Below are 25,329 nucleotides of genomic sequence, written 5' to 3'. Positions count from 1 at the left end.
TGTAAATACATATATATGTGTGTATGTACGATAACTGCAGACTAGGTGGGGTCGTTATTACGCGGGACGCTGTGAAATTGGTGCTAAATAAAATAAAATTAATAAAATTCGAGATCAGTTATTTATTCTTTTTTTAAATGTTTCAGAACTTTAGGTGCTATTATAAGTACAACAGTTATTTTTTAAATACGTAGAGGATATAGGTATATGCGTATAAATATAAAAAAAAATACTTGTTATAATTATTCAATACGGCCTTGGGTAATAATCGTTGTTTCGCGACGAAATTCGTTGGGATTTTTGATAAAGTGTTGATGATAAATAAGACGTGTTTCACAATAATAACCTTCTCGAATATGATTTAAAAATATAGTTATATAACTAGAATAATATGCGTTGTTACACATTTTCGAAAACAAATCTAATATATATTTTTTTACATATACAAGTGATGAAATTTTATCGAATATTTACACGTAATTATAACATTTTACAGACGCTTTAGAAAGAGTATTTGATTATATTCTGTGCACAAATTTAAAACCTTTAGCAAATATCTATGCACGACGATATAGTATGTTTTCAATATAAAAGATACTCGACAGAAATTTTAAAGTTGTTTTATGCCCGTTTCTCTTTACATTTATACCCGGTTTATCGAGGCGCTGTTTTATAATCAATATTATTCAATATTCTTTTATTTCTATTTCTTAGCCATAAACAAGAATGCATAATATTATCAATTGTACGAGCAGTCCGCTACAGACCTCTACCAGCTAAGGCTCTCCTGAAAAAGTACAAATAGATCGCCACTGCTAATACCTAATGTATATAATATATAATTTTAAATTATCGATAAGTAATTGTATCATAAGTGTTTGAAAAAATTGTGCCGTTAGCTGTGTTTGATGATTAAAGAGAAATGTTTTTTCGAGTAAAAATTGATACGAAACACTTAATTTGTTTGGGATCTCTCATATTATCGGAGGTAAAAAAAAATAATAATAATTTTGTTAGTTCAAAATATATATTATTGTGGTACATATAATATATTATAACATAATAATTAATATCTATAAAATACACATATAGTTATGGCAAAATAATGTATAAAAATTTAAAATACAAAAGTATATAATATAAATATTCAAAAAAGTAAAAAATACGACTACAACAAACAATTTATTAATCAACAACAAAAAACAAAAAAAACGAGTGATTTTTAGTACTTCTAAAAAATATCGTCTTATTTTTGTCTATGTTAGTTGGTACTCGTATGTCGGAAATCGATATCAGTTGTCCATCATTTTTTTTAGCTTTATAAAAAAGTTGTTTTAAAAACAGTAATCAATATTAATTTAAGTATAAAAACATTGATAAGTTATTTAGAATAGAATTATTTATGTTTTTTTTTTTAAAGTCTAAAAACCCATATCTGCCATATCCGTTTAATTTCTCTACTATCATCGATTATTTTTTATTAGACATTTTATACTCTCTCGTTGGCTGCTATAGCTTCATCCATCGTCCGCACGCGGTACATTTATCTAAAATAGAAATAATTTCATTTTGAATAAGCTTCGCCTACTTTCTAACGTGCAATTCGGACGACCATATTATGTATACAATAAACATTGTATTTTATAATATGCCTAACGGATTGTAGTACGATCGAAGAATTAACGCGAAAAGACACCTTTGCTAATAATGTATAAAATCGTTAAAAAAATAAAATAAAATAAAACCAAAAATTAAAAAAATGATATTATATTTATACAAATACGAATATTATTATAGATATATTTTTTAACACACTAACTAGAGAACTTGGAGATTTTCACAGTTTTTCATTTTCGTGTCCTCTTTTCCAAACACCCACGTGAACATCTGTCTAGCTTTGAGACTGGCTTTTAGGATGTTTCGGTTTTTGTACCAATGGTCGTGCCCCTCACCCCCGTCGGCTCGCTTGAGCCTGATCTGCGTGAGGATGCCCACCAGCAGCTCGTCGACGTTGTGATTGATGCCCACGGATACCTCGATGTACTTGGCCCTACATGTGCACGCCAAGTATCTACCTTCTGTACGTAAAACAAACAAACGAAAAAAAAGGATATTGTTAGTATAATATTGATATCGATAATCAATTTCACGTTTTAAATATTGATTTTTGTCCAAAATCATTAAAAAAAAAAATAAATAACTGACAATCGAAAGTTCAATAAAATATTCTGTAAACATATCGTCGTTACGATTTTGTTAATAGAGTTCAGTATAAACGTCCATTAAATGAACCGATGTTATTTAGAAAATAATTTTCTCGTTTCGAAACATGTATGCGCATATATTTAACTTATAAATACGCGTATAGTAGAATATTTTTAAAAACGTAGTAGGCATACATTTTTATTTTATTTAGCTTTAAATTAAAACCGGGTTATAAAATCAAATATAGGTATAGTCGTTAATTGTCAATGTCAATATAGTCGGTTAAAATTTTAAAATTCAATGGTTAACGCACGGACTTAAGTTTAAAAATATTAAATGTTAGAGTTGCATGTGTTTTAATCATTTTTCCGAAAGAAAATTGCATTACAGAAATGGAACAATTTAACTTTTCGAAATAATGAGAGTTTTTCGTTAAGAAATTGAATCACTTATAAATACTACCGTGCCTCGTACAGAATGTACGATGACCCGATTACTATACGTATTATATTATAACTACTTTAACTAATCTAATTGACTGTTAAAATAATACCCATAGCTTTTTTCAGTTGATTTAAAAGTAAATAGGTAGTAACATGGTTTTAAACAAAAATAAATTCAGTAAAACATATACTAACTGAATACCTGAAAATAATTGGATGGATATTAGGGCTAGGTAAATTGAGTCCGGAAAATTTTAACGTGCTAGGTAAATTGAGTCCCGAGTAATAATATTTTTCAAAAAAATAATTTACAAATAACGACGATATAAATAAAAAGTTTCTACATTCAATGAGTACTGTATAGTGACTATAGTCACCAATTAGTGATTATTTCTAGATAAAATAATATTATATGCATAGATATAGGCAAAAAATACTTTGTATATAATGATCTATGTATCAATTAAAAAAAAAATTAAAAAAAAGTAAAAAAAAAGTTTGTTAAACTGAATTAAGTTAATATTATTTTCCATATTAACTTCAAAATTAACGAGTTAAATTTATTATTTGTTAACTATCAACTTTTAATATATTTTAACCTTTTGCTCACTTAACTCAACTTAAATTAAGTTAATTATTTTCATTAACTTGTCCATATTTGAACAGTACATATTACATTAGTACTGTTAAGCAGTGAATAGCGTAACCGGGATATTTTCAAGGAGAGGGCATACTTATATTTATGCGCTGAATGTTGGTAAATGTTCTCCATAGCTGGTTACCATTTTCATAATAAATAACATAAAATCGTTATTATCTTTGATAATTATTATTCGTCATATTACGTATATTCCAAGTTAACAATAAAAACTTCTTTAAAAAATTATATTTTAAATATTATGCTTTTTATTTATAATTTAGATTTGACCAAGTCAATGTCTAAGGTTTACTTTATATTTTATAGAGTATACAGTGGCTCTTATAACATATCGATTCTATAAACTTAATATTTTATTGATGATAACATTTACTGGTCATGAGCTTTTTAATGAACTTTAATAAACAATATTTAAACACTAACTTTTGGTCAAACACTAGTTACCACTAACGGGTAACCGATAGATCACTATCGCGCTAAGTAGATTACACATAACAATAATAGTACTCAGTAAGTAACCCAAAACAGTCACATTTATACCCAGCCCAATACGATTTAAACAATAATACTTTAATACATTGAATATTTTTAAAGTTTAGATATATATATATATATTTTTTTACTAAACTAAAAACGCAATGATTAATGACAGAATAAGTGTAGCCGGTCGAATAAATTACTCTAAATGTGACGTAATGAGCTTGCTTGAAACTCCTCAAAGGTTGAACATTTTTTAAAATGTCGTTAGCTCTCGATTTAACGAGAGGCCTTTTTTAGATTCTGAGTGGAGCGATAAATGCACTGGTTTTACAATAATGTATAACGTATATGTGTTTTTTTTCCACTGTGTACACTTTTTACAGTAGGGTAAATGCTTCGATCTTTAACTTCAAAGGTTTCTGATAACAAATTAGATCAATTCTGTACTTTTGAAGGTAGAAAAGGGGGATCAAAAGAAAGTGCTTTTCAAAATAACCAAGATAAATAAAAAAAAAAAATGGAAAAGCTCTCTTTGCTGTACAGTAGTTGTTGAGTATACCTCAAAATTGAGTAGGTCAATGTAATTGAGGTGTTAAATTTGAATTCAACAATAAATCATTGCATACAAAATACAATTCTCATCTTATACTATCTGTCGGTCTACATAATATCAATATATCATATTATTATATATTTATAAGCTATTAGTAATTTATTTCATTATTAGAAGTTATGTGGTAGATTTAATAAATTTTCGATTGAAACAAAACATATATTGTTACAAAAATGGCTAGTATACATTTAATAAATCATAAAATAGATAGTTTAAAAGTGATATAACCAAAAAAACGACTAAAATTGATCTATTATATATATATTGTATATATTATACATATTTTGAAAATTTTATTATGTATATAAAGTGAAACAATAATATATAGGTAAAATTGTCAAGATCTCATCAACAATTATATTTTTAAATTACAACAAAATAACTGAAATAATAATTATTATTTTTTATATATATATATATATAAATAAAGTGTAAAAATTGTTCAGATGTATTTTTTGAATTTTTAGAAAAGAAAAAAAACTATTTATAGCAGTTATATACATAATAATATTATATTGTAATAAAAATACATTAAATTATATTAATTTTATATTTAATTAAAAATATAGGTACCTATTTCTATATAATCTATTGATATCTATTGACAAATAGATAGTCGGTATGCTAAACATATTTTTCGTTTTTAATAAAAATAAATATATAAATTATATATAAATTTAAATTTTAGCACTAACTATCTTAATTTTGATTTATACAACCATTGAAGTACATTCAATATCTATTATATTAAAGCAGTGTGTCTTGCACGTTTTTTTTTTTTTTAACATTTAAGACAAACAGTATAATATGGAGGTAGTCATCTGCCAAATTTACTTTTGATGTTTTAAAGGCATATACAACAAATTGGCGATGATCAAGGACTGTGGTAAATACGGGATATATACATACAGACCATCGTTGTTATTATCAATTGACGACGCATGTGGTGCATTGGCCAATTGTTCAAACAACGTTGTTCACAGTGGCGGATATCAATGAACGGCGAAGAACCGTTTCCGATTTAATATTGCTTTAAAAATGTCTGCACAAATATTATATTTATTATTTAATGATAATAATAATATATCAAAGTACAATTTTTCTTTCGAATGTTTTTATAGCGTTCTTGTATACGGACATGTAAGATTTACCTATCTATCTTATTCGTTTCAAAGGGTAAACAATATAATATAGGTACAAGAAAAAACGAGTTTTTTAATCGTACAACTTTTGCAGTGTATAAATAATAATGTAAACAATATTGTTTAGACTGTTTGAAATAAATTTGCGAATCACGCTTAGTATTTATAAATGAACAAACAAACTATAAAAATGTGAATAGCTTCCGAAGTATTATGTGGGTGGTGGGGAGGAGTGCCTATATGGTTTTTTTTGCTTTTTATGAAAGTGGCCATATATGAATGAATATTTAATTTTTGCATCAATATTTATTATTTGACCATTCCTGAACATGTATAAAATAATATATAACATACAAACAATTCCATAAAAACTAATATAATCTTAGTTAAAATCTTTTGATTTTCTATTTTTTATTTTTTGATAATATTTTTTATTATATATTATCATAAAACAAACATATTTTTCCGGTTGAGTAATATCATTGGATATTTTCTTAAACGATGTTACTTAACTTTATATTTCTTATTAAATAAAATACATTAAAAAAATATCTTTAATATCACTAATATCACTCGAATCATTACACGATTGATAGTCGTAAAGATTAAGTTAATATATAACTGCTCTCCTGTACAGTAGGTGTCAAATGAACCTCGATATTGAGTTAAATCATTGCATACAAAAAACAATTCTGATATACTATTATATATCAATTATATACAGGTGTATCACATAGGTAGTTATATTTTTAATATTAACTTTTGAATCAATAATAACTACCCACTTACCATAGAATGGTATGAATATAGGCAGCAACTTAAAATAAAATTAAATATTTTGGAAAAGTTATTGTGTATGATATTGAAATGGGAAAAAAATACGTATGTAATTATAGTTTCAAGTCACTTTAAAAAATATTTTGAGTTAAAATAAAATAAATAAAATCATTATTATTCATTTAAATATACAATTCCATTAACATTTAAACAACAAACAACAACTATAAAAAAGCAATTTATTTTTTTAAGATTTTTGAATATCAATACTTAACTTTTTTTTAAAAGAATTTTAGTGTTAGGTACATTTTCAACTTTTAACTATAAAAGTTGATAATTTTATATATTTTTAATTATACAATTTTTTTATCAACAGTAATTAAATTTCAAAAGTTTGAACAAAACTCACGTCTGCCTTTCCATTTCAATATTTTTAAATTATTTTAATATTGATATTACCATATATTTTAAATAAATGTAGACTTAGTAAATTAAGAGATCAATGATGTTTTTAGTTAACAAACTCATTCCCTTTTCTCGTATTGATTTATCACTGAACAAAAATGATATATTTGAACACTTTTTGTAAGATATAAGAAACATTATTAATATAAGTTTAATGTAATTCCTCTCTATATAACAATACGTGTTTACTGAAAAGCGTACTTGAATATTGTGTGTGCGTACAAGTGCTAAATAATAGTAAGCACCATATTATATAGTGCATTGTTATTATTATTAAGAGGCGAGTCTTGGACTCTGTTTCGATTGTTATCCAGTTAAATAATGTATAATGTGAGTATTATTTTCATTTTTAATAAAGTTGGTTTCAATAAGAGCATTTTGTGTAGATAACTATTATATAGGTATGTTCTAAATGATGTTAGAGTGAAGCGTTTTCTACATTTTTCAGTTAAATTTTTATTTTATCAAAATAAAATTTTACATTATCTTACGTAAGTAGCTTGAAATATTTTAAACACTAACCTTTTAACTGTTTCCCGTAAGTGTCAATAGTATTACGTACAAATTTATGTAGATAAAAAATAGATAGTTTAAAATTTACATCTGTGCATGTTAATAATTTAGTATGTACTATTATTTAAAATAATATTATGCATACCCTGGGCCGTCACTTCTCTGCTTCTGGCCATGTCAACTTTGTTGCCCACCAATATGGCTGGTTTCAATCGTAATAATTCGTGTTCCCGGAGGTTCTTTAGTATCGTCTCAGCCGTTTCAAAACTGTTTTTGTCCACTACTGAGAAGATCACCAGGTACGCGTCTGCGGGTTTGCTCCCAGTCAGTCGACTTTCCTTCGCCTATACACATACATAATAATATAGTACTATACATTATTAATTTTTTAACTTTTCAAAGATTTTTTATTCAACGTAGCATAATGGAAAAATGACCTATGGAAATGCAATATTAATGTAGAATGTACACTTGTTTTTTACCATAAAAATAGATATTTAAATTTTGTGATGCAATATTATGACACAAGCTTTTAAGAACACCACGTAATATATATATAATAATACAACAACGTGAAATCAATAGTATTGTCTCCAAGAGTAATTAGTTATGACAAATTAATATAATACATTAAAACATTATATTATGCATGATGATGTTCATCGACTACAAAAAAACACATTAAGTAGATTTATTAGGATTGGCACAAAATCAAATTTTGTTCTGGGCCACTTATAAAAAAATAAGTACCATCTCCAAAAATCATTCATGTAAGATTGCAGTGACATTTACTCATTGACAATTTTATTATTTTTGCGTGCATGGAAGAAACTTTGGATGTCATCCTTAAACATTAATGCAAGTCGATCATCGTATATAATTAAACATGACAACGCGCTCATACGTATTTTTATTTATTTATTTAAGAAGATAATAGGTCCAAATGAACAAGTTTGTGTATAGCACGTTATAAATTTAAAAAGTACAACAAATTATATAATTTTAAACCAAGCCTCAAAATTACAAAGAAAGTACATACCTATAAAACTGTTAAATTAATTCTACATAAAAAAGTAATACACCAAACTTCTAAAACTAAAACTATATTATAAGTAGGTAAATTAATTAAATAAATATTTTAAACAAACAGTGGATTATTTATTATTTAAAATATTCATACTTTGTTTTTTCAGAAGTTAAGTTAAAATTTTGTTTTTAAAAATTTTAAGAGACTACAATTTTTAACGTTTAAGTGTAATACATTATACATAAACACATAATATATTCGTGAACTAAATAAAATCAGATTGTATAAGTATTAATTTTCTATACATTAATAATACATTGCATATCAATACAATACAATAATTAATAAAAGTCGTCTTACCGAAATTTCTCCGTCATTGATAAACCTCAATTCAGATTCCTCGCCGTTTAACATTATGCATACCGACTGCATTGACGACTCGTTGTTGTCTGAAATAATACATACAATTTCATATTATGTATATTGATATAGATTTGGTATAATGTTATAAACTATAAAGTAATGATTTAAAGTGGAGTAGAATACACATTTGTAATTCTCCTAGACAGAGTAAATACTTGACCAGATTTCGAAAATTGTTTGCTATTTCGAAAAGTCAACTATAATAAAATATGATAGGTATATAATACAGCAATAATATTTTATAATATTATTATGGTTATAAAGTCACATACAAATATGATATAGTCACGTCATTGGTCTGGTCAGAAATATTATGTCGAAATTCGAAACGCGAGTTGTCGCCGAAAAGACGGACAACTTATCGTCATTAATAATTTATGGTAGTTGTAGTATTTGTAATAAATGAGGTGGTGGTAGTAATATAAGTATTTGTTGAAGATTGTAGTAGTTATACAGTGACAGTGCTCTATTGCCAAACGGTTTACAGCCGCGTCGTGGAAGGGTCGGGAAAATAGTTTGAAATGTTTGAATACCGTTTATCGGAGAATAGGTCGTCTCGGCTTCAACGGCGCTGTCATCACGATCTAGGGCTTAGATTCTGGGCGAATATTAGTACAATTATGACAGTAATAAAAGATGATAATAATATAATAATTTTTATCATAATTACACTACATTATGGCTATCCATATCACGATTTTCACATTGCCATTTAGTACCTATTGGAAGAGATGGGAAAAGAAAGAAACGTTCTATAAAGAAGTATTTTCGAAAACAAAGTATTTTATGAAATCGTAAAATCATAATTATTGGTTTTTGATTTACCCAAGAGTTATAATCAAAAATTCTATTAATATTAATATTAATATTATTTTATACATCTATAATATCCGTTTTTGTTTTATGTAGATGAATACTACGATTTTGGCGGAAATATATAATAATATTTATTACAATAATAAGTTATAGTAAGTAAAAATTTGTCATAAAATAGTCGGCTTTGAGCGAAATTGTGCCAGTGTAACGTTGATAGTATTATATTATTCTTATTGACTGTGGCGTCTATATATACATGTATGTATGTATATATATATATATATATATATATATATTTGTGTGTGTGTGTGTAGGTCTTGCGATAAATTCGTAAAGAAATTAATCTTTGAGTATACACTTTTTTGTGCGATTATAATGGGTAAGTACCTATTTGTCTATTTATACACATAAACTTTAAAGTATCTTCAATAAATTACCGTTAGTGTATATATATTTTGAATGGAGCTAATTTTATTCGATAACTAAGCCTAAAATCACGATTGTATACAATATTATTAATGTTATTTGTTTATTCAACAGTATTGAATGTATTTGAAAGAAAAAACTGTTATTAGAAATTTTAGGCACCTATATTTGCAATTACAATTTTTAGTGAATTTGTTTATTATTTTTATTAATTTCAATATTGAATTGTGGATAGTGTTAGTGTATTATAAGCCTAATAGCAAAGAATACCCTGGAAACTAATGTTATGGTCTATGTTCTATGATTCAAGAGTCAAAATATAAGATTGTACGTTCGTCTAAACTTATGCTAATAATTACAATTATTTATTTAATATGTGATGTATAATTATAATGCATCAACCTTTTTCAAAGAAAATATAATACAAAAATACTATGTTAAGTTTTTAAGTATTAAATTATAGATCTTTATTTAAAAAAGGAAAATTTAAAAAAAAAAATGTGTTTGTCGAAAAATAGTAAAAATTAGATTTTTTTTAAAGACAAAGTGCCTACTTAAAATTATTAAAAAATAAAAAAAAATAGTGCACCTTGTTAAAATGGATCATTGAACAACTCTTAAATATATAATATTATATAAAAAAGTTGATAATGCCACAAAAAGTCGATAAAAGTATATATGCATTACATTAATGTATTATAAAGTAAAACAACGACAAACCTTTTTGCCTCTCATAGGCGTTAATGTATTCTGAAGTCATGAACTGACTTATTAGAGTGGTCTTGCCCACTCCTCTTGATCCCATCAGTGACACTGTGTACGATGAGATGTCGTCGCCGCTTTCGTTTTGATGGTGTTGCTGCTGTTGTTGATTTTGAACTTGCTGTTGTTGTACCTGCTGCTGCTGACTATTATTGTCGTACGGGATCGGTGGTGTGAATTCTTTAGGGTCGTCTTCTCGGGCTAGGCTGTTGCTCCTCGACCGGCGTTTCCTGAACGAATCGCCTCTGTTGATGATACCTGTGAAAGAAATATCATTGTTATCTTATTGGTTTTTTTGAAAAATCGTTGTGTTTAAATATAATAAATTGGTTATCTTAAAATAAAATACGTAAATTGTTCTGAAGCGTATAAACTAGTTTACAATATTTTAATTTATATAAATTTCACTCAATCTCAATACATTATTTTACTTATTTTATTTAGTCATTGTTTATTTTTCACCATAATTAATTGTGGGTAAAACATTTATCGAAAATTAAAATTTTTAAGTTTAGAATATAAAGTAAAAAGTAAAAGAGTAAAAGGCTTTTTAAAAGAATTTTTTTAAAACATTCTCTCAAAATTCCTATTCTTACCATTTTCCTAATAATAATAATACAAAATGTTTTCTGCTAATTGTTTTAATTTTAGAAACTTTTACTTTTTCATTAATAGTTAAAAACTGATTTAATTTTGGATATCACGTTGTATTTTAAAGTAGTTTTATTTGATACGGTCTTTACTTTTCTCCACTTTCAGTTTATTAACACTAACTCACCTTTTGACGTAAAACTAAACGATCTAAGTCTGTATGAGTTTTCAGGATCTTCGGGTTCCGTGAGCTTTTTGTTTTCACCCGGCGGCACGTCTAAGAATGCTCCGGATTTCCTGTGGTTCGAGTTGACTTTCCTGGAAGATGGTTTCCGTTTGAACGCCGTTGCGTCTGAAAAAGAAGAACTTTATTTTTAAAACGATTTATACTCACCGAATAGAAATATAACGCATTCACGTACTCATATATATATATATGTATATACATATATATATACAAATATGAATGATAAATAAAACCCTAGTCGGCAATGGATCAATGGCAAGGCGTTTTGCCAAAGGGCCACTCCAGACACGTTTCTATATATAAAACCATGAACCAACGATCCTTTGTCAGTGGCGATGGACTGGGAGTCATGTACGCATATACCATAGTTCAAGCTACCATATATATGTACACGATTTGATCTTTTTGTACGCACAAGAGAGACGGGAGACGAAGCGAGACGGGCACATTTTACACATATGCTATTCGCGTCTTCACATATTTATTGTAACAAATATAAAATGTAGATGTTTGTATGTATAGAGATTTCAGCGATTGAAGAGATATCCGGAAATCCGTTTTAAAAGCGTTGTAAAAACGTGTCGTTGCCAAACCAAAAATCTATTTTCTAGTCTATATTTTCTATTATTACAAATTTTATATTTTTTATTACTTAAAACATCAAATTCGTATTGTAATAATATTCAATACGAATCAATATTTTATTCTTCATAGAAATGAATAATAATAATGATAATGAAAATTAAAGCGGAAACGGCAGAATTAATTAATTAAACTAGTGTTTAACCTTTGTCGAATCCGAACAGAAATTTAGCAAAAATATCCTTGAGATATATATTTTTTGAATACCTACATATTATACTTGTTAAAGATTTTATTTTACATGATTTTTAAATTTTTATGTACATTATATTATCGAAAATTATAAGACACTTATCACCGAACTCTAGATAGACTATAGAAGTTAGATGATTAGATTTGAGTAGACTGAGTAGAGAGTTTAATGTATCTACTTACTATCATGTGGATATTGATCAAATAGTAGAATACCTATGTTAGTATTAAGTAAGTCATATTGTTGATAATATATTTGAATATGTATATGTTTAATTTAAATTATTTTAACCATAAAAAGAATTATAAAAAAAGAATTCACTAGCAAGAATCATTTCAATAAATACTAAAAAGAATACGAATCACATTAAAACAAGACAACATTTTTAGGAAGGGGGAGGACATATAATATATTCGGTGGGGACTTATCCTCGTCTCCACCCATGTCACCACCATTTTTGGCTTCCGTTTTCGTCCTTTGATAAGTGTACGATCTATAATATCGCATAGGCTCTGATGATAAACACAACACACTGCTGTCGTATATAGAGGTACATCAGTAGAGGACCCGTTCGTATTTGGCTCAGCAGCGACGAAAAAACAACAATCGTTGTCGACGATTTTGGCACGTTCCCATTGTAAATCACCACTCCTACTGCATGCGGTTGTGTTTCTGTTAATTGCCACGCGTTGTTTAATATTAAGAACAACGTGTGTAGGGTGATTTGTTCATTTGACTTCATTAGTTTTCTAAGTAGCAAGTAATGATTATTAAACCTATTTTATTATTTTTTAATCGATACCGGCCTTTTTAGATTCTGAACGAAGTGATTTATGAATTTATTTTACAATGATATATTTTTTTTGTGTACAGCATAACTTGTCAAATTAATGCTTCAATTTCAAACTTTGGGGGTGGTTTCCGATGGAAAAATGAATATTCTTGGTGTATTATAGAGGTAAAAAATAAACATTTTATAGCAGTTTTCAAAAAAAAATGATTTTTTTTTACATGGTTGTAACTCAAAAACTAATCACTGTAAATACTTGAAATTTTCACCAAATGTCTTATTATTATATTATGATACATAATATATAAATACCGATTGTATTTTTAATCGTTTATTATATATGATTATAATTTACTAGGTACCTAACGATATTTAAAAAAAAAAAATTTAAACATTAATTTTTTAAACACAACCTATAAGTAATACATATTTCAATAATGTACTATGTATAATGTACGAAAATTCAAACAATGATTTAAAAAATGCATAACCATAAATTATAATATAGGTTTTAGGTATATATTTCCACATTGAAGGTCAGTAATTAACGCGAATCAAAATCGTTTAAAATAGGAAATATACGAATTAAATCTTTTTAGATTGATTTTGGGTCTTTGATATCGGTGATGCGTAGGTAACGTGTGTAATAAATAATTATGTTGCGTCTTGAAAAATTATGCGATGAGAATGTTATATAATTTATATCGGAAAGTTTTCTTTGTATTTATAGACTATATTATTATACCTATAGAATGGTCTTAAGTTTTTATTGAAGCGCAATTACAGTATTTATACTGCCATATAACATCACCTACTCAGCGTGTAAACATAACTCCATACACGCATTTCAAGGAAAAAAGCTTATAATGCTTACATATATTTATATAAAAAAAAAAAAATACCTGGTTTTATTTAGAGACTTTATATATAAGATTTTTTTTTTTGGAAATCGTTCTACAAAGGTCTCGGATGATGTCTAATATTTTTAACTAGAAAATGTTATTATTAATATATCATATTTAAGACTTGTAAAATAGTATTATATTTATAGATAATTATTAGTTATTACTTTAAAATAGTTTCATATTTTTCATATATAACTTTTTTTATTTTCTTATAAATTAAGTATCAACAGAAAAGACTTTTTTTTAACATTTTTATGTTCTCGATAATTGTATAGAATATTTTTTCACAGTATAATTTGATGTAACTATATTATATTATTATCTGTTTTATTTTTCAAGGAATTTATGTTTTTTGTTGGGTATAATTTACAGCAAAAAAATATGTAATATACTCGTACTTGCATATTATTATATATAAATATTATAATTTGTAATATTATCGATGTATATTTTATATAATTTTTTGTGATTAAATTTAAAATATAAAATATAAACTAAATACAAAAAGTATTTGAATATTTTTACTCAAGTACTTTATAAAATTGGTATATTAACAACTTTTTAAAATTTCGCTGTAGGAATAATTAATAAATGTGTTATTTGTATAAGCTTATCATAATATAAAGGGCATAATATTAAGATTTCATAAAAAATAAAAACGTCACTATAACGGCGCTACGATTGATGAACGAGATTGTGTTTAAAAACTTTAGTATTAACTGATTTCATAATTTTCTTCTGGATAATTTAAGATACCCACATAATAGAATTTGAACATTTTATTTTTTCTTATTTATTTTGTGAGTTAAGCCACTGTCATCTTTTGATTTTTAAACAACAACGTTTACAGGAAAATATTCAATAAATCGTTTAAGAAATTATAAGTATTTTATATGTTACTCTTTCAGATTATACTCGTAATGTATTGCCACGGTGAGAAACCATTTACACGAACAGTTGTATGCATTTTTTTCTTTTTAAGAGAAATGATATTTATTTATACTTGCTTTGATCATATTTTGATAGGTAATAATATTTGAACACTCCGACGGATTTTGTCTTTTATGTCTATGCAAAAAAATATTACAGGGTCATAAAATAAAACCAAAAGTTTAATATAAAATATTTACATTATATAATATTATTATTATATTTGCTTACATCGCATTAAATTCTTACACACATTATAATGTATAGCTGTTGTCGTATTGGCGTCTTCACAAAGATATACTTTTTACGAACCCAATGTTTACGTCCCGTTATTCACATATTATAGCTGAAGTAGTGCAGTGTTATACTTAATATATACGAGTTATACGACTGACGTGAACTATAAAACGTCTTACCTACAATAATTGCCGCTCGAGAAAAAATTAAGAACTCTGTCATTGCATGAATAAAAATTGCTTTTTTACGTGCCAAAAATCCGTTGCGTGTAATCGTCCGAATCTACGAAAAAAAAAATGCGTATCCGAAAACCGGAATTAGTATGTACGGAGGGTGTTTTCTTAACGTGTTTTCAGACGAATGCATACGAAATTAAAACAGCGACCACTGCGAGTAGGTAGCCGAGTAAATTATATACAAACGTTTTTCTCGTCCATTGGACTGCAAAAATACTCTAATGTCAACGAGGGTACGCGATGTGGTGGTGGTAAATGGAATAAAAAGTTCACCGGCGCTTATCGGATGGTTTCGATCGGTGAACCGACTTTTCCACCGAGGTCATTTGCCTACTAAACGTGATGGTGCAACAGGCGTTTTTACAAACAAAACAGGAATTTGACAAACGCGTTTTTTCTTTAACATATTATTATAATTTTTCTGTTAAAGGTTTTATTACCACAGACGACGATAATGCACATCAAATCAATAAAATATACACGATTTCTTCTTCTTCTCATATGCTGCTGATAGTTTTTCGCTTCTGGTCGTATAAATTTATAATATATTATTATATTATATTGCGCTTTTCTATGTGTGTTTAATAGTAGCGAGTTCGGTGGATTATTCCCGTGAGCGGAAGTATAATATTTTACGACCCGCGCCGGGCATTATAATATAATGTATGGAATAAAATCGTTTTTCCGCCTACCGATTTTGCAGACACTGCCAAAGTCTCTGTTGGCTGATTTTCTATTTCTACGACGCATATTATTTCACACAAGTGTATTATATTATATTATATTATATTATATTTTATAAACGTGCGACGGCGACCCGACAGTAGTTAAAATAATCTTGCGAAGTTTTTACGACTATTGCATCGTACGCAAACGTATGGTATAATATATTTAATATATATAGTATATACGATAGCTCATCCGTATTTAACTAACTACTTGAATTTTCTGAGAAGATTTTTTTGGAAAATAAGTTAGATTTTTATAGCTACTTAATTTTATACAATTTATAACTATAATCGTTCAAATTTCTAATACCCACGTAAGATGTCTTTTCCTTACAAACGGATAACAATTTTGTGTTTAGAATTTTATGTTGTTAACTAAAATATTAGTGATTTAATCTATTAAAAATTAATGGTAAAAAATTATCTGTATTCTCTAGTTGGTTTTCATAATATTTTAATTTTTAACCGAGTAATAATATGTAATAAGTATGTAAAAACCATCGAGTGAACTTATAGTTTATGTTAGAAAGACGAAGACAACATAATAATATACATATGATGTATTCTTAATATAGTTTTTAATTTCATAATAATTGCAAAAAGTATTGTTTCGATGATTAAATATTGTAGAAAAGACATTTCGAAAAAAAGACTAAAGATTATACTTTGAGGCATAAAAACCTATACCTAGTTAACGTCAGTGGAAGGTCATATCGAAGTCATAATAATATTGCATTTTATCGTTATTACCTTGGGGCGAAGACTCGTGGAGCCTTGGATCGCTGTAACCGCTACGGACACTCGTCCTGCTGTCACTGAAATACTGGCCGTGTTGAGCACCCACAGCTGCGGCCACCAGCGCTTTTTTCCGGATGGACCGGCCACCACTGGTCCGAGCGCTCTGCGACCGAACGGCTGGCCGACGGCGCTTGTTATCCTCAGCGGCCGCTATGGCGGCCGCACCACCGATGTGCCTGTGTGGTGGAGGTGTGGATGCGGCTGACTTGGCACAGGCCATCAGGTATTCGGTGCTGCCGGGTGGAAACCCGAAAGCGCATATGGACGCCGACCGAGCCTTGTTGTACATCATTCCGTTTTCCTCGGCTGCCATATTTGTTGTCAGCAGCTCCAGTCGTAGTCAGAAATTCTTCTCGTCGTCGTGTGTCTGAATTTTCTGCGAAAGAAAATGTAGCTAAATAAGATCTCATGATGAATAATTTGTACATTGTCGCATTGACGTGTTGGAGGTGCATAATTTCAGCAGCTTGACATAGAAGATTTTTTCAAATTTTATTTAAATATTAGTTATCTAAGTACCTAAAATAAGTATATTTTATATTTTATATATTATACACATGTATATTGTATATATATACATTATACACACTATAAATTATATATTATTTGTATTGTATTTGTCATTTTTTTATTATTCGTCCGTTATACATAAAACTACTGGATCAAGATTATTAATAGATCTCTAGAGACTTGGAGGGTTTTTGAATGTTATTTTTCCAACTCATTTAGGTTGCTATAGGACAGTTTACATATGAGTGTAGTTTTGGCTTATGAAAATTGAATATTTTTCGTTCATTAAAATTAATGGCATATAGAATATTATTTAATAACATGTTAAAAAAAAAGAAAATTAAAATCAAATACTTATAATACAATTGCAACTATTACTTTTATGAATTTCTATTTTAGTTAGCTTTCTTTACACCTTACATATTTTTGATGAATGCACATAAACACAACTACAAATTTTAACAATAGCCGTTGTACAAATTATTGATTTTTTAAAATTAATTTTTCAAAAACAAAATAATTTTGAAAGTTATTAGACTGATCTATCTGCTTATCTTACTGTTATGTGCTTTTTTATATACCTCTTAATAATACATAATAAGAAGTTGAATATTAAAGTTACCACTTATAATAAAAAAGAAACTTAAAAATGAATGACATGTCATACTATTATGTAGAAAATATGTACAGTTAAAATTTATTGAACGATACCTATTTTTTTTTGATTTAATACTCCAAATAGCATAATCTTTACTACACACATATACAAACCCACGTGCGCAATCATGTCTGTAACTATACATATCAATTTTTTAATGTTGAATCTAATATTAACACATCTCAACACTATAATAATTTGTATTTTTAAATTATGCAATTTGATTAAATCAATAAACATAGTTTATCATCTGCTTGTCAGGTGTTAGTATTTTCATTACGTTTATTTATTTTTCCACGAAGGCTCAAATTTATAAATTATAAAATTATATTATCATAAAAAGATATAATTGTTCTTTGCGAGCTGAATATGTTGGCAGGGGGGATGGTGGATAGTGAAAGAACCAATATGTTTAAAAATAAAAAAGGATATTGATGCCCGGAATCAAGAATTAATGTTTTGAATTTATCTAATAGTCGTTTAAAGATTTTGAAATATATAATATATATATCATGCATGCATCACTGAAAAATATTGTTACATGACGTATTGCGATCAATTATCATGCAAAGTATAGTATATACTATATATGATTTTCACTTTAATGGTTAATATATTTAAAAAAAAGCAATAAAACGTCAAAACATAAAAACTATATTTGTATAAAGAAAAAACGAGTTTATATTAACAAAAGTATTATTGATATTATGGAGAAAAAACATATTATTATTATTATTTTATTCTGCTTTAGTGTGTTTACGATACTAAATCAGCGATTGAAGCGTGTGGAGTTGGATCGATTTTAGTAAACTATAGTTCAAAAGAGAAGAATAAACAATGATTTTGATTAAGTGATGAAAAACGTTAACAGTATACCTATTATTATATTTACAAATGTTTAATCCTGTATTGTCGTTTTTTTTTATTTAATATATTTTTCACGTCGATCCTAGTTACGTTTCGTTAATTTTTTTGACCCACTATATTATTGCTATACACTTAGATTTATATGCAATTCAACGAAAACACTATTAATTATATTATAAAATAAAAAATATGAAACAGTGTTGTATAAAAATAAAGGACGATATGTGATAACTAATATTGTTTTGGAGTTAGGTATATTATATAAGTTTGTCAAGCAAACCTATTTTGACCATGTACTGTGTAATATTATCATTTATGATGACGGACGGAATACTTTGTACGTTTGTTTGACATCTGTCAGCAGACTTATATCAATTATTATGCAAAACATCATAGTTGCTTTATGGTCCGATGTTATGCATGTCAAACCTTTTCATGAATCAAATATATTATTTTATTTATTTTCGCCAATCTTTGAATATAGATACAGTAATAATTAATAATAATTTCGTTAAATTTTGTATTGGCTATTTTGGCACGAATAATATAATATGAAACGTACATATTTTATAGTGTTGTGGTTTTTGTTAGTTGTCATAAAAATGTTAAGTACACATAGTATTGAATTTGAATGAATTACCATAGTTATTATTTTTTTAATACTTTGAACGTTTTTCTGAAATATTTTTAACTCTGTTTACGCGTATTGGCGTTCGCTGCACTTATTTACTATAGACTTTTGTCACAACCACGATATGACTACACGAATATCATTTTTTTTCGTGTTTATATTTTTTTTTTTTTTTGAGCGATACAAACTTTAGTATACTTTCTTATTGAATAGAACTAATATCAATATGGTTCGAGTTCGCTTAGTCGAACATTTAACATATTTTTTACTTAGCGATTGCTACATTGCGTGTAAATTGTTTGTCATTCGAAAAATTTGTTACTTTATTTTTCAATTCTAAAAACGGAAAGAATTTTGAACTATTTTTACACGTGAAGAAACTGTGTGGGATTGAAATATTCGGTACTCACTATGCGCGTTGTCAACAAAATATTATTTAAAAATCCCGACATTGAAGCACCAGTAGCAGTTTACTTTTCTTTGTCGTGTAATATAGTTTCGTCATAAAACATTTTATTAAAAATAAAATGAATCTCTAAGCGTGATGGTGTTATTTCATCGCCCTATCATTAAATTTAAAGACGCTAATAATTTATAAAAACAGATTATTTATATTATGCATACAATTGTATATTTTCATCTGAATTTATCTTCAAGAAGTCAAACATACAATTATTGGCTGAGAGATTGAAACAATAATAAGTATATTACGCATGTTGTGTGTGATTAAAAAATAATAATAAATCGCTTTTAATCAGATTATCTGTTTGTAATACAAGTATAATAAATATAATATTATTAATCGTTTGATGTACTATTACCAGTAAGACAATCTATAGTTAGTTAATATTATATTTATTTAGATATCATATAAAATATTATGAAATTATACTAATTTGAGAGTAAGTGTTTCATATTTATTGGAAAATTTGTAATGTTTTTATGAATTCCTATTTTAATTTTAAAATTATTTTCTGAAACTATAAAACCCAGTGATTCGTTAAATTTTACAATATATTGTATGGGTGCTGTAAATAATTATTTGTGCAAAAGAAAAAAGCTAATTGAAAAGATTTAAAAAATATATATACAATCACTATATGTTCTAAATGCATTTAGAATTTTAAACGTTAACTAGTGCCAACTGACAATTACCGTTTCGTCTAAAAACATTTATATGACTGGTGAAATTGGTTATACATTTAAAAATAAGCTTATACCCACCGTTTAACGACGCCAAAAAAAACAAAATAATTTTCGATGTTATAGTAGTACTAAATCAATAAACATTTGAATTTATTAATTTATTATGTATTGTATATTTATTTGCTAGATTATAGTAAAAACCACAATGCAAGGGTGATAACTGGTATATTTTTGTTTATTTAAAATTTTATTATAATAATATTTGTATTTTTAACAGATATGTGAATATAATGAATTTACATATTTTTTATAATCGTTAGAAAAATTGTTAGTTCGATCAAAATTAGTTATGCATTTACTTAATACATAAGTTATTAATACTTGATGTATATTTTTTATTTATTATTTATACCACAATGGTTGAATAAAATAAAATAGCAATTTTGTTTTTATTAATAAATAAGTTATATTTTGTATAATTTATAATTATATAATATTAATAAATATTTTTATATTTTATTTGAAAAAAAAAACTAATTTTTAATAAAACTGCTTGTTTTTTTTTACATTTTTCATTGTTATTTTTAATGAATAAATGCTAGCTAATTTATTAGTATTCAGTATGTTACATTTACATATCTGTAAATTATATTATTAGAAATATTTGGTGGATGTAGTACATATTTTATGTAATGAATATTTTTAATAAAAACTCATTAGGTGCTGTTATAAAATTATAATAAATGAGTTGCATAACAAAAGATGATGGAAGTATGTAATTTATCATTACTTTGATATATTTTAATTTTTAATACAAATAATTTTAAATTTTAGCCCGAGTGGTTCAGGTGTCGTTGATAAAATACTTTTATAATATTATACTTGTCTTACAACTTGACTTAATACGACGCCAAACGTCATTATATAAAGCGGGCTACACGCACTCAATGTAGAGACTGCTGTATGAGTTTACTGTTATTTAGGTATAATATAGTAGAAAGAAGGATGGTGCACTTAAAAATTAGACCACCGGTCCTGTTGGTTGAAGTAAAGGGTGAGAGCAAGGACGGTTATATTTTTTATTTTTTGGCATAAGCATCGCGTAATATAATTTTTCGGAGTATAGACGAAAATTATTTGGCAAACCGTTTTCAGGTTGAGGTCAAGTGTTTTACATCGGAGAAATTACACGTTGGCCTTGCTGAGTTCATAACGCCATGTAGGAAAATAATACATAATGACACTAGCAAAATATCGCGTCCGCACACTTACGCATAGGATGTATGTCTCGTCAGTAAATTACACGTGTTACGCGTCTCATAGGTTTTGAGTTGTAAGTTGTACATAGTAATTATATTATTACTATTATGCGCTATTAGTATTTTAATATTATCTGTATTACTATAAAGGCATTATAAAGAAAGTAAGTACTTTATGGATTAATTTAAAAACGTTACGAACACTCGACTACTTATAATTTACGGTACCTATAAACAATATAATACTATTGAGGGATCCATTTGATACTTGCAGACTTCACAAGCTTTCTACATAAGGTTGAATATTTTACTAAAAATATCAAACAATGAGTAAATAATTTATTGTATTAATAAGCATTTAAATTTAAGATTATTTGAATGTTTGTTGAAAATGTATTTTATGCTTTAAAATAAAATCAAATAGGTAAAAGTTTGATTTTTTTCTTTTTTAAATTTAAGTGTTCTAAATATTACAAATAAATTTTTTTAAATACCATTGATTTACACTTTCAGAACTATAGTAGTGGTAATTAAACGGAATAGATACCTACATCTTTTGTTACATTAAATAGGTACTAATTATAATTGATAAATAATAAGTAATAATGTAACTATCAATACTTATAATAATATATTACATAGTATAAACTAGTTATACAAAATATTATTATACAATCATCCTGATTAATAAACTATTAATACGCGTGTCATAATCTACCACTAAAAATGAATATTAGTATGGAAACTGATAAATTACCCACAGATCATGTACATGTTGCGAACGTGTCGAACTCGATTTATATCGTTGTGAAAAATATTTAAAAACATACGGATTATTAATCAAGCAAAAATCAGAAGCGTATAAACCTTTTATAGAACTATTTTTGTACCTGTTTATTGTGTTTACTCTTTATACGAGTACATTATACGTATAAAAGTTTAAATCGTAATTAATTAAAAAAATGTGGTTATTTTCTCTCGAAAATACAAAATAAACAAGCAACAATTGCTTGAGTGTCATGCGCGATCGAAATTTCACCACCACCTTAAAGTAGTCTGATAGAGGGTATCTTAAATAACTCATTTAGAATTTCAGGGTTGTAATTTTCAAACAATTATTATTTACTAGTTTACACTTATCATTAATATGGTTGTATAGACTTCGTGTGGTTTATTGTTCTCGAAACATGTTTATGAAGTTTTTTCTTTTTTTTAGTTACCTATCCAATGTAACAATCCCTGATTTTGAGATTAATTCAAACTTGAACTGAACCAAACTTCATCTTATCTTAAATTAAAGTTCACTTATATGATATTATTATGAATTATTAATTTTTGATAACAACAAAAATACAAAATAGAGCAGGTTCAAGCCTATTTGACATACAAACATTTCTATTTTATTTATTATTTTTTATGTTAGACCATTTTCTTCAACAAATCAAGTTATAAAAACAAGTTATAAGTGCTAAGTTATTTTGCTAACATAGGTAACAACTATTGTTTTTTATTTTTGAGTGATTTGCAAAAAAAAAAAAACAAAAAAAAAATATTAAAACCAATTGATCTAAGTAAAGGTTTTAATTAAATTTAGGGGATATCATTTAACCCAGAGAACTCCATATAGGGGACCTTTATTAACTAAAAAATGGATATTTTCCATTATATTAGGAACAAATCATAGATCATTAAAGTAGTGGTTATTATGTAGTTTTATGTAGTTATAGTAATTATGTGGTTCTAAGATAAAAAACGCAGAAAACACCAAAATTTATCAAATTTTCTGGCGAAAAGGTGATCAGCAAATAGCGGAAAATAGCAAAGAGATCAATATAAATAAAGGGTTTTGTGAATATGTGGACATTTAACCCGGAAAACCCTAGGCAGTTAATCCATTCATCCACCACATTATTAGGAGACTTAAAGTTACTATAATTATACCACTGTCATCGTTATCCGTGCAAACCGTGTTTAGGTTTTTCTTGTTATCTATTTAATGAAATACTATTAGATAGATAGATAAGGTAAAACGATTTCACTAGTGATTATAATAACAATTTTTAAATAACCACCAAATCCACAGCGGAGGAGTAGTTGAATATTTGCAACTACTACTTGGTACAATATTGTGAAAACGGTTTGACTATTTCTAATTGCAGGTATAAACGAAATACGGTGACATGTAATAGTACCTACCTACCTCAATCGCTGATCATTAGAACGGTAATCGTTACCTGCAGCGAGCGTGGGTTCGCGAATCCGGTTCTCCTCGACAATAACTGATATAATAATCGATTTAACGACAAAAACGGTAAATATGACTGCGACTGCGTCTCGTCGGCTCGGCGTGACTGCCGCGGCGAGCAACCGCGGTAACCGCGCAATGGGGAACTGTGGTAACCGCTCAGTTTCGTCGTCGCAGAGAGACACCGCGAGTTGATAAGCTGCTATACCGTGGTCACGGGAGTACTCGTATACGCGCGCACGCCGTTTCGTAATGCGTTTTGTACGCTCAAGTACTCCAAACACGAAAGACAAACTACTGATGCGTCGCTGCAACGGCCGGTACGGACGTCGTCTGTGGTCCGCTGCAAGTGGCCGCCGTGACGAATCACCGTCGGGCCTGCGCGCGTCCGTCTCGCGTTTTTCTATTCTCCGCGTCGTACGCCGTCCAACGGGCGTTTATAAATAATCCACGCGCGTATGCGGCCGCCCGTCTTCTCGCAGCGCGTTTAATTTTAAATATTTTAATCCATTTCGAGTTCGCCAACCCGGTCGTGGGCGCCGCCGAGTCGTTGTCTTCGTTGCCGTATGTTACATAATAATAATAATAATAATAGAAAAATAACGAAAATTTAGCGTATAATATTATCATGAAATTTATGTCGTCGCGTCAGCATCGCACGTTTTTCACGTGCGCTTTTTCCCATCGTTAGTCATAATCAGTATCGTAACAAAAAAATTTGACCCCCCCCCCATCCGCAAAAATAAAAAAATGGGCCACTAAAATATTGTTACAGTGTTACACCAAATAAACCATATAACCAAAGGCCCCAAATTACCATGCCCCCCCCCCTTCGCAACGCGTGATCCGCGGGCCCTCAATTACGACACTGGCCATAATAATGTAATATCATATTATATCGAAATGTATCGCAATCATAATAATAAAACAAAAAAACAAAAATGTCAAATGTTTAATGTGGATGCA

General features: G+C 27.7%; 1 protein-coding gene across 4 annotated transcripts; it reads right to left on the bottom strand.

The window, feature by feature from the left end:
* Positions 1 to 1,008: 1,008 nt before the first annotated feature.
* On the bottom strand, positions 1,009 to 24,765 carry LOC114131090 (uncharacterized). Of its 4 annotated transcripts, XM_050198903.1 has the most exons (8): positions 24,353 to 24,764; positions 17,000 to 17,423; positions 11,529 to 11,693; positions 10,709 to 11,008; positions 8,684 to 8,772; positions 7,442 to 7,640; positions 1,820 to 2,078; positions 1,009 to 1,547 (listed from the first exon to the last, which is right to left on the bottom strand). In XM_050198903.1, coding segments are annotated over exons 2-8 (1,374 nt in total). In that variant the 5' UTR covers positions 17,361 to 17,423; positions 24,353 to 24,764; the 3' UTR covers positions 1,009 to 1,546. The 4 variants fall into 4 exon arrangements, with proteins under 4 accessions (XP_050054860.1, XP_050054863.1, XP_050054870.1 ...); XM_050198906.1 differs by lacking the exon at positions 1,009 to 1,547 and having other exon boundaries at positions 1,751 to 2,078; positions 24,315 to 24,765; XM_050198913.1 differs by lacking the exon at positions 1,009 to 1,547 and having other exon boundaries at positions 1,751 to 2,078; positions 24,319 to 24,765.
* Between the last annotated feature and the right edge of the window lie 564 nt (positions 24,766 to 25,329).

The sequence above is a fragment of the Aphis gossypii genome, chromosome 1 (genome assembly GCF_020184175.1).
Source record: "Aphis gossypii isolate Hap1 chromosome 1, ASM2018417v2, whole genome shotgun sequence".
Lineage (NCBI taxonomy): Eukaryota > Metazoa > Arthropoda > Insecta > Hemiptera > Aphididae > Aphis > Aphis gossypii.
This window is presented reverse-complemented; position numbering and strand designations above follow the sequence as displayed.

What these genes read in the sequence shown, in the direction of transcription:
- LOC114131090 (XM_050198906.1), bottom strand. Translation starts at nt 17,360, where the DNA reads ATGGCAGCCGAGGAAAACGGAATGATGTACAACAAGGCTCGGTCGGCG. An exon ending in CGCCTATGAGAGGCAAAAAG is followed by an intron (nt 8,773 to 10,708) that starts GTTTGTCGTTGT and finishes GTATTATTTCAG; the next exon opens with ACAACAACGAGTCGTCAATG. An exon ending in CAGAGAAGTGACGGCCCAGG is followed by an intron (nt 2,079 to 7,441) that starts GTATGCATAATA and finishes TTTTACGTACAG; the next exon opens with AAGGTAGATACTTGGCGTGC.